The following is an 11,246-nucleotide window of genomic DNA, read 5'->3' on the forward strand; positions in this document are numbered from 1 at the left end:
CTGTTAGTCACTAGTGTGGGAGATGAGCCAGGAAGGAATCTACTCATTCTGTCTGGACTTTCATTCTTGCTCCTTGCACTACCTGAGTAGCTGTTGTGCAGAGTCAGAAGGAATAAGTAAGGAATTGTGAAGGAAAAGGCAAATCCACCAGTTTCCTTCAATGTGGAAAGCAGCAAGTGGAAACAACCAAACCTGTCAGGTGATTAGGTCTCAGGTTGTTTTGGGGAATTCTTCCCACTAGTCTTTGAATCCAGCAAGACTCACATCCAGCTGTTGGATCCAGGAGTGTCTGTCCAGTTGTGTACATGAGATGTCCTGGCTGTCCTCTCCTTGCAGCTGACTTTTGAGGAAGAGGAGGCAGAGATGACAGAAATGTACAGTACTTCAGCCTGTGTTTGAGAGAATAAGCTTTGTTCCTGTCTGGAATGTGACCCCTGCTACCAAAGCCATAGAGAAGTGTAGAGGAGCAAGACAGGCTTGGTAACTTGAAGAACCTTGGTGGCAGAGCTGCTCCTCAGACCTTCTCTTGCAAAGTTGACAGAGCAATGCAGCATTTCCTGAGTGCACAGTTTGGAGATCCAGAACCTTGGCTGAGGCAGGAGAAAGAAAATTAACATTTGCACTGAGCTGAATTCAATGCCAAGTGCCCGAGGTCCCAACCTAACACAGCAATTGTTCTTGAAGGTCACAGAAGCTCCTTTATTGCACAGCAATGCTGTAGTTCCTGGCTTCAGCCATCGTGCAGGCTCTGGGCATTTTTATTTAGTGTTGCAGGCACAAAATCTGTTAATTGAAGGCAGGTACAGAGAACTGAGAAACCTGTTTTTGCTAAGCCAAGTATCAAGCAGAGTGATAAGCAATCACAGCGGTATCATCCAGATCCTGCTCTTTGCCCTTGGCTTCAGTCCCAGCTTCCCAGCCTTTGCTGGATTTGGTGCATAAAAAGAAGCCTGGCCTACCTGCAGCACACACACATTTTCACAGAAATCACCCTTTCTGTGGGCTGTGCAGCATGTGGAGGCTGAGCAGTGGTTGATGGGACCATGCTGAGGTTCTGCGCTGTGCTGGTGTGGAAAAACAAAGGTGGTCTCTGAAATTATGACAGTCCTTTCCAGCTCTCATAGCACGGTGCCCCTACTATGTATGTTAGATGCTTTCTGCCAGCTGTGAGCCCTGTTATAAAACAGAGGGTCTTTGTTATCTGTGTATCATAAAATCGTGGAATATCCTGAATTGAAAGGGACCCACAGTCCAACCCCTGCCCTGCACAGACCCCAACAATCCCACCCTGGGCACCCCTGGCAGCTCTGTCCAAACACTCCTGGAGCTCTGGCAGCCTCAGGGCCGTGCCCATTCCCTGGGCAGCCTGGGCAGTGCCAGCACCCTCTGGGGAAGAGCCTTTTCCTGATACCCAACCTAAATCTCCCCTGACACAGCTTCAGCTGCTCCCTGGGTCCTGTCCCTGCTCAGAGAGCAGAGATTGGAGCTGCCCCTTGGGAGGAGCTGCAGCCCCCGGTGAGGGCTGACCTCAGGCTCCTTTTCTCCAGAGTGAACAGACCAAGTGCCCTCAACCATTTTTGGTGCTATCAAAAGAAGTGACTATTCCAGTACAACCATCTTCCAGCAGCTCCTGGTGTGATGTATCACAGGACAGCTGTGCTATGTCCATCTGTCCTCACTGAGCACAGTGGCAGCCAGCAAATCTTGGGCAGGTGAAGGGATGGATGGATGGATGGATGGATGGATGGATGGATGGATGGATGGGATATGGTGAGCAGGGATCTCACTGCTGAGGTGTCCCTGCAGCTTTCCTGCAGTTTGTTTGCTGTAGCTCTGTCTTGGGATCTGTTGATCATCCAGTGTCAGAATTGTGTGTATGTGTCCCAGGAGCTGCTCTGTCAGTTTGATGATCTCAGGGCCTCAAACCCCATCCTTTGCTGGCTCCCTGCCTTCCTGTCTTGCTTCTCTTGGTTTTTTCAAGCTGTTCAAAGAGATGTCTTCACTCTGTCATGGAGGGTAAATGTAGTGCTTTTGGGCAGCTAAAAATGGAGCTGATGGTTGGGGGATATACAGAGTGCTTCAGTTTTGTACAGAAGTGAGCCCTTGGACAAAATGTCCTGGGACAAAGCAGATTCCTTGCCAGCTGCAGTCAGCTCTGGGACATACAAAACCCCAGACTGGTTTGGGTTGGAAGATGCCCTTCTCATTTACCCCCTGCCATGGGCAGAGACCCCTTCCACCATCCCATGTTGCTCCAAGCTCTGGGCAACCTGAGTAGTGCAGGTTGGGTGGATGGTCACTGTCTTTGTGTCACCGTAGATTCTTTCATGGTGCTCCTTGTTCAGGACAGACAGCACCTCCCTTTGAGTGCCTTTTGGTAATGAAATGGTAGAAAGGAGCCCTCTTCCCCATAGACCCTTCCCTCTGTCCACTAAGTGGACATGGGGAGGAATATGGTGCTTTGTGGGATTGCTTTGGTTTGGGACTGGGATTTTGTCACTTGAATTTACAACTCTTCTTGTGGATGTTTCCTGCCTGCCCCTGCCCAGTGTTAGGGCTCCCTCCATCATGCAGGATGGGTTCTTGCTCAGGAGGGGTTCTTTTTCTCGTGGCCCAGCTGCCCAACCCCTCAGAAGGAAGGAGGGCAGGGATGCTGCTCAGGAAGCAGCTCCACAGCTCTTGGTATCTCCTGGCACCTGCAGTAGTGTAAATGTCCAGCACATTAATTCACTTTGGCATTGCTGGGAACAGTGTCATCCTTGTGGCCCTGGCCTGCATGGCTTGTACCATTTCCCTGTTCTGCTTCCTCATGGCTCTTCTGTTCCCAACCTCCCTTTGCTGCTGCACCTGTGCAAGCCCCAGTTGGTACCCATGTCCAGTTTGTACCTGTGTCCTGTTTGTACTTGTGTGAGCCCCAGTTTGTACCCATGTCCAGTCAGTTCCTGTGCAAGCCCAAGTGTGGGGCTTGGTCTCTGCCCTGTCCTGTGCCCCTCATTGCCTTTGTCACTAGGAATGCCCTCCTGATACATCCCCACTGTGGAAGATGCTCTCATTCAGGCTCCTCTTCCTAAAATGAGCAGTTTAAGAGGTTCAGAGTCGTCCCCTCTGAAGGTCAGAGATAAATTGGGCCCTGAGACAGAGAAGAGTTGAATCTGGGCAGGGATGAGAAACCCTCCCAAACCCCAGAGGATTTGTCAGAACTGAGCCTAGACAGACCCAGGAGCATCACTTAAGGATGAGAGACACAAGCAGACACAGTACCTGTCTCAGTGATCTGCTGTGGGCAGTGACACTTTTAGGTGCTTCTGTCTGTGCCTTTGGGATCTTGTAGGAAGTTCTGATTTCTCTTTACTCCACACAGATGCTTTGGCTTCTAGAGATACATGAAGGAGTTTTAAAGAAATTCTCAGTTCCCAGCAGTGCTCTGGGAGCCTCTGTAGGTGTTAAATCACTGGTGATAGGTCTAACAGCATTTCCCAAGTCCCAGGGCTGTCTGGATAAACTAGAATATAATCCTTCTTTGTGGTGGGAAATCCCTGTAGTTGACCTTTTTTAAGACTTTGGGGGCCCCTGGAGAAAGGGCTGATTTCCAGAATATCCTTGGTGTGTTGTCAGGCTTTCCTCATCCAGCACTCACTGCTACTAATTTCTTTTATTCTCTTCTTTTGTTTCACTGCCTATGGACTAAACTCCCATTTCTGTGCCCATTCGTTTCCATGATGTTCTCTCTGTATTTCTCTGTCCACTCCTTTCACTCTGCAGAATCTCCACCAGCTCAAACAGATTCACACTCTGAGGCAGATGAATGAGCAACTGCTGGCTGAGAACAGGGCTCTGACCCGGGTCGTAGCCAGACTTTCTCTGCCCGCCAAGCCCTCGGAATCAGAGGAGCTGTAGCTGCTTTCCCTCCGGCTCATCTTGCCTCCCTCTTCCACTCTTCCAGGCAGGTCTCGCTCCTGGCCAGGCGCTTCCCGCTCGCCTCTGCTCTCCAGGGTGTCTGGTGAAGCTTGTGCCTCCAAAGCTTGTGGCAGAGGATCTCCAAATTCCAAGAGCATGGTGCTGCTGCCACGGCAGGGCTTTGCTGGAGCTCTGCTCACCCTGCTGGCTCTTGCTCTGCTTGGCAGATGCTGCTGCCCTTGCCAGCTTAGCACTGGGGAATGGCTTTGGGGTGGCTTGGCAGTGCCAGCAGCTCCTTGCCTGGTACTTTGCCTTGAAACATACCCACAGAATGGTTTGTGTTGGAAGGGGCATTAAAGTTCATCTCGTTCCACCCCCTGCCATGGGCAGGGACACCTTCCACTAGACCAGGTTGCTCCAAGCCCTGTCCAACCTGGTCTTGGACACCTAAAAATAGGTGGTTTATGCTACATGTCTGCTTATAATATAATTCTTTTTTAATTTGACTTAGTTCAGGGAGAAGCTGGCACTCAGCAAAGCAGATTATCCAAAGTCAAGAAGTTTTCAGGGATGTTGTGAAAAGCAAACATTTTAGACAGAAAGGGTATGTTTAGAAAGACTACAAACTGAGTTGTCCTCAACACGTTTTCTTGGTCACTTGAACAAAAAGGACAAGCTCCTTTCCTTATTTTAAACTTATTTTTTTCAGTATGAGTCCACAGGCTCAGCTCCCCCCCTGCCTCCTGTGGGCTGGCACAGAGAGGGGGATGCAGCAGGAGCCAGACCAGGAGCACTCTATTTTCATCTTCTGTTTTAAATCCAGTGCAGGACAATTAATGGTGGAAACCCAAGGATGATTCTTCCCTAAGCTTTGCCCTAACATATCACACGGTTAAATTGCATCTCTTCCTGCTAACTTCATTGGTTCAATGCTAAAATAAATCTGTAAATGCTCCTTTCCCGAGCCCTACCTATCCTTTGCAGGTTGGTAGGGATATTCACATCCCTTGGGACACAAGAAGTTGTGTGCTCTTCTGGGCTGGAAATGGCACCACAGAATAAAAAATCTATTCTTAGCACACAAATTATATCAAGGCTGATTAACCATAGAAACAAACTAATCAGGGGAATTGTGGCTTCCCCTTTCCAGGAGTCTCAGCTCAAGCCCACATGTGTGTCACAAGGGCCAGGAGAGCTGGGTGTTACATTGTGTGCCCTGGATTGTGCAGATGGTCAGGTGAAATGATCTCTCAGCCTTTTTGGTTTTAATCCTCCAACCTGACCCTGCCGCATTTCTTCTCATAAACTGTGAGTTTAAGTCATTCTCCTTCCCCATATGCTTTGAGATCTGAGAGGGAAAATTGGGTAAAATTATTTCCAGACTCAAAGAAATGATGTTTCACGACCTGCAAGTCACCTCTCCTCCTCCCAGGATGTGCCCATGTTATCACTGCCCTGCCAGTGCCCAAGCTGGGGGAGAGCCATGGTCTGTGAGCTCTGCTGATTTATTTTCAGCTCTTTTAGTAGGTCTAACACAGGATGTTGCTGGTACGTGTAAACTGCTGCAGTGGTGTCTGTGGACATCACAGCTGTACAGTGATGTCACTGGTTTAAGCTCTGCCAGATGTACCACGCTCTGGCAGCAGTGCTTTTCAGTGAATCTCATCTTCCTGAGTGCACATGGCTTCTGAGGAGCCGTGTTCTCCAGTGGCCCAGGTTGCACACAGCCCTGCTGCTCAGAGCAGCCTGCAGCCCAAAGCGAGGTGACACAACGCTGCATCATGGGCAGCCCTGCCATTCCTGGGGCTGGGCCACATCCCTGCTCACCATTCCTGTGAGACATCTGCAAAGCTGCCAGAAACTCCCAGCCTGTTCCCATGGGCTTCATTTCACCTGACTCGAGACTACTCTGCTTCAAAGGGAGGAACGCCCTGGGCTTGTGTTGTCTGAGGCTGACGTGTAGCTTTCAGGAATCCTCACTGGGCACTGGTGGAGCTGGGTTATGACCAGGAAATGTGTCCAGAGGCACTTATTTAGCATGTGCTTACACTCCTTCATTTTCAAATAAGTGACACAGGTCGCACGAAGCCCCCCGTGAGGCACAGCCCCATCAGGCTCCAGCTGAGGCCTGGGACTGGAGCAGTTCTCTCCCAGCATTTCTGGGAACTGTGACAAATTCTCTCTACCAAAACAAGTGTTGGGACTTCATATGCCCATTTTCACAGCAATGGGCACTGCAGAGCCACCCCAGGCAGTGACAGGGGCCTGACAGGACTGCCCAGTGGGTGGTGGGGGTCTTGCAGGGCACTGGGAAGCACCAGTGTGAGTGGCAAGTGAAGCTCAGGAGGGAACAGAGCAATGCAGAGACATCAAGAGCTCTGCTGTGTCTCTGAGTTCCTGATCACTTGGGGGATGGTGATGGCAATGCCTCTTATTTGGCCATGAGAAGTGGCACAAGGAGCCAGGAGTGCTGTTCTGGTGACAGCCCAGCCATGGAGATGCACCTGTCACACCAGCACTGGGTCCAGGGAGGCACACTCAGCAGCACTGGCTGGAGCTCTGGCCAGCCCAGCACACGGATTTACCCTTCCCACAATATCCTACCATGCAGCACCAACCCCTCCTCCCTCTCTAAAAATCCTCCCACCCGAAACATCCACCAGCAGTGCCCACAGGGATGCAGTTGGGTGTGTTGGGGCCCACCATAGTTTGGCCCAGCTGTGGAAGAAGGGAATTGCTCTGGTGGGAGTTGGTACTGCCCCAGGAGCTGCCCACACTCAGAGCTGGTGATAATGGAGGGACTGGAGGTGGAGCAGGGCAGAACTTTGTGGTCAAAGCTAAAACACCAGGTTAAGAGGAAGGAGAAGATTTAGTGCAGATTTTTAATTTGAGGGAATTCCTCCAAGATGCACCTTGGCAGACAGAAGTCATGGCTGAGCTCATACAGGTACCATGGCTTGGGGCTGCTCGCCCTGTGATGTGCTGGCACCTGTGGTGGGAGTGACCCCTTGTGTGTCATCCCCAGACAGGAGCAGGGGTCTCCCTCTGGTGCCCAGTGGCTGGGAACGACCCACAGAACATCACCTACTGCAGCACAGGAAGTCAGCAGGGTTTAACAATGGGAAATACTGGAAGGGTCTTGTTGAAGCTATTCTTCTCTATTTCCAAAGGCTTTTGTCTGTTGCAGCCTCAGTTGAGCATCCAGGAGGTACCTCCCGTGTTCTACCAGTCCTCTGGCCTTGGCACTGGAGACTCTGTTACACATCTGTAGGGTCCCAAGGAGATTTGTGGGTATTCTAAAGAGATTTGGCAAGGTCCAGTCCTAAATGAAGATTCCAGACCTTTGGTTTCCCTTCTAGTCCTGGCAAAATGGAAAAAGCATATCAGGAAAACCAGCTTACTTGCCTGCTGGTCTGGTCCTGACCTGCTGCTGGGGCTGTGGCCTTGCTTTGCACCAGGGGCTCCCTGGCTCGGGGCTCCCTGGTCAGTGCTGTGCTCGAGGCCCCTCTCACCCCTCACGCCTGGCAGCCAGCTTGTCAAAGCTCTGGAGATGCTGCAGAGCCATGGAAGTGTGCTGGGTGGAGGGGATGCAGTGTCCCCTTTGGCCCCCTGAGCCCCTCTGATCCCACTTTGTCTCTCCACAGATTTTGACAGAGCTGAAGTCAGACAACCAAAGGCTGAAGGATGAGAACGGAGCCCTCATTCGTGTCATCAGCAAACTCTCCAAATAGGAATCCAGAGCAAAGGAAGGACGAGGAGGGGTGTCCTACACCAGCTGCCAACCCCACCACCGAGCCCTACCCCCTTTCTTCCCGTCACGTACAGCAAGCGTTTCAGCTGTGGGATCAATGTCACACCTGCCTTGCCCTGCCCTTTGCTGTACATTCCCTTTCTACCCCTATTTCCCCCCAACACACCCCCTGCCATTTTATTTTTTTTAACTTATGCATGTTGTGGTATCTCGGACATTTTATTCAAGGGAGAAATGTGAGGACTGGGTTTGAGCTGCCAAAACTTCTTCCAAAAGCTCAGTATTTGGTTTTGGACTCTGACCTGGAGTGGGAAGCTCCTACTGCAAAAAGTGACATCTGAAGAACTAACCCAGCATATCCAAACCCTTTACAGGTGGGAAATGTGAACATGGGCTGGGACTCTGAGGATGCACATCAGCCCAGTGAGAGATGTGGGACTCTGGTTAAACGTGATGCTGTGAAAGCCACCAGAGCTAATGTTTGTCACAGGCTGATGAGCTGTTTTGCACAGACACCTTCTCTTCTTGTCCCAGTAGACTAAGTCTTCTATCTTAGATAAGATTTTGAACCTGTTCAGTAACATCAATGCTGACACTCAGTGTCAGACCCTTATTCCTCATCCTCCCTTTCCCCCACAGCCTGGGTGATCCTGTGTCACACTGTGTCCTTCCAGGGCTCCTGTCTCTGTGCTTGGTAGCATCCAGTTGCCACCTGGACACTTGTTCCTTGGGACAGGATATATCCCAGGCACTTGCTGAGCTTTCTGAAGGACAAACTTGAACCCCTACAGATCCTCTGCTGCTCTAACCTGTGTGTGAGTGGGAATCACCTTGCAGGGAGCTGTGCCCGTGCCAGAAACCAGCCTCCCCTCCCCAAAAGCCATCTGGGATATTCTCCCGCTGCCTCCCTGAAGGGAGAGCCCCATAGCAGAGCCTGGTCTGGTATTTCAGGTACCCTCCCTTTGATTAGCAGCAGGATTTGTAGACAGAGAATGCCAGCATCCTGTCCTACACACCTTGGAGAAGTCAGGGTGTGTCGGTGTCAGAGGGACAAGGAGCTGCTGGTAACTGAATCATCATTATGAAAGTCTTCTGACCTGTCAGAAATTTGTGATAAGCTTTGACCTTGAAGGAAACCCCCAGAAATACTCCTCTTAAATGTTACGTGCACTCTAAACAGTTTGGAATTGTTCTCTCCCATGGGCATTTGGACATTGGCTCCTCTCTCCATGCTGTGGGACTGTTCATCAGGTCTGTTCAGCTTCCCATTAACAGACTCCTCTCAAACAGTATCTTCCCTCTCAGAGACATCCTGCTGTATCCAAAACAGTCTCCCATCTACATCCTTCCATATTTGTCCTTTCATCCCCTTTGTCCTTCAACTCCCCAGGCTCTCTCTGGCCAAGGGCAGCAGTTCTTGGTCACTGAACCTGGAGGTGGCCATGGAGCAGCTGTACCACGTTCCTGAGCAGCTCTGCTGGCTCTGGCTGGGGGGACTCTCCACAACTAGAGAGATGAGATACTTGAACATGAGCAGAATACTTGAGCTTGCTCAGCAGGGTGAAACTTAGACCTCTGTTGGGCAGTCCTGGGCTTTTTCAAACCTTTTGCTGGTTATTGCCTCAGAAAGCATCTCTATTGTCCTCTCTCTGGGGTTTTCTCTCTTTGGTTTTTTTCCTCCCTAATTCTCCATTTCCCCCCTTCCCCTCCCTGTCCTGCCTGTTTCCACCTCTCTTGCTCTTCCTGAAGCTGCCAGTTCTCCCCAGGCAGCTCTGACCACAAGTTGCTCTTCAGCTGGTGGAGCCGTTTGTGCAGCTGAGGCACCGTTTCTCCTGGTACACTGAGGCCCTGCCTCTGCTGCTGAGCTTTGGGAGGAAGAGACCAAAGCTGGTAAAGGCATCAGGGTTTCTGCAGAGCACTGCCTAAGCCAGGCATCCTTTTTATATTCCTTGATTTGAACCCTGCTCTATTTAACAGCTTTAAGTCTTGAGATCCAGTCAGTGCTTGCCCTGCACGCCGTTCCCTCTTGGTGCACTCTTTCTGTGAGTACTTCTGCCGTTCTTGATGTTTTCTCTCTTGGTTACCACTCCTCGCTTCAGCCTCGGGCTCTGCTCTGCTCAGATCAGGGATCAGGAGCCCGGTCCTGTCTGTGCCACGTGGAGGAGGAGATGCTCCCCAGCTGGGCTGGCACCTCAGGCCATGCATCCCAGCAGGATGAGGAGGAGAGTTCAGAATCAAGATCCTGTTCTCACAGGCAGGTTCCTGGCAGCAGGAAGAAGCCTGGTGTCTGTTTTAGGGAGAGGGTTCAACCCAACCTGACAAATCCATCCCGCACTGATGTTTTGCCCCTGTTTTTGTTACCAGGACACTCACTGTGCTTTTTCCCAAGGAGCAGAGTGCAAAGGCTGTGGGAGGCTCATTCCTCTGAGTGGCCCCTTGCAAAGCCAAACCACTTTAGATGAAGTATCTGCTTAGCACTGGATTCTCCCGAGCTCTGGGCCCCCACAGCTCAGTGTCCCTGATCAGCCAAAGCTGTGAGCATCTCGTGGTGACAGCACAACTGCAAATCAAATTCTTGAGAATGGATTTTTTTTTTTTTTCTCACTTCATGCCTGACATAACCAGTGCACTGAGGAGGTGACAAACAGAACACCTCAAACCCTGTGCTTGGCGATAGGTTTTAAAATTGATCCCTCTTGGAACCAGAGCATTTGCCAGACATGGTCTCCCTTGGGGAACATGAGCTTTTTTTTCTAAGCAATTGCTTGGGGTGAGTTAATTTTTATTGCTTGGGGTGAACCCACCTGTTCTGGCTGCAAGTTTGGTGATGGCTCTTTGTAAATAAACTCCTTGGAGAAGCAGGACTGGCGGACGAGATGGGGAGAGAATGTATTTTTATGCAACTTTTGAGTGGCCTTTCAAACCCTGAGATGAATGATTTGTTTTACTGGTTGTTGTTATATAGTATTATAAGTATTATGTGTTTGAAAGTTTGGGAATAATATTCACAGCTATGATGCTTGTAAACACAACAGTATTTATAAATGAATAAAGTAAGAATTAATAAAATAGAAGCTTTGACTTTGCTTCCATCTTTCTGGAATTGCAAGTTGTTTGTGCTAAAATTCCCTGTTTCTCCCACAGTTCTCTGGCATAACAATATCCATCATCCATAAAAGCACAAGCATTTTACAGCTACAGTACAGGTGCCTTTTCAGGGGAAGCTGAAATAAAGGAACTGGGATGCACATCCCTGAAAAGCTTCCCACCAGTGGGAAGATAAAACAGGAGGGGGCACCACACTGGGGATCAGGCCCATTTCCCACTCTGGTGGCAAGCCTTGTTTTAGCTCTGCTCAGAAGTTTGGTCAGCAGAGTGTGGCACAGGCAGGAGGTGGTGCCACATCTGGGAACCTCTGTCTCAGATGAATCTGCTGGAATCTCCACATGTTCCAGTCTTCAAAGGTGGTTGGTGCAGGTTAAAATCTTCCCTTAGGGTTGGGTGTGTCCAGCATCCCTGTGGGGCAGAATGTGACTGTGGACCAGACTCTGTGCCGGGGGGCAAAGAATTCTGTGGGGACCTTTGGTATTTCCCACCT

At 50.3% G+C, this 11,246-nt stretch overlaps 1 protein-coding gene across 1 annotated transcript in view; it reads left to right on the forward strand.

The window, feature by feature from the left end:
* Positions 1 to 10,751, forward strand: part of PPP1R12B (protein phosphatase 1 regulatory subunit 12B) — a 31,490-nt gene extending 20,739 nt beyond the window's left edge. The window contains exon 7 of the mRNA XM_077789043.1: positions 7,542 to 10,751. Within this exon, the coding sequence (XP_077645169.1) occupies positions 7,542 to 7,628 (87 nt within the window). The 3' untranslated portion in view covers positions 7,629 to 10,751. The remainder of the gene's footprint in view (positions 1 to 7,541) is intronic.
* The last annotated feature ends 495 nt before the right edge of the window (positions 10,752 to 11,246 follow it).

The sequence above is a fragment of the Lonchura striata genome, chromosome 30 (genome assembly GCF_046129695.1).
Source record: "Lonchura striata isolate bLonStr1 chromosome 30, bLonStr1.mat, whole genome shotgun sequence".
Classification (NCBI taxonomy): domain Eukaryota; kingdom Metazoa; phylum Chordata; class Aves; order Passeriformes; family Estrildidae; genus Lonchura; species Lonchura striata.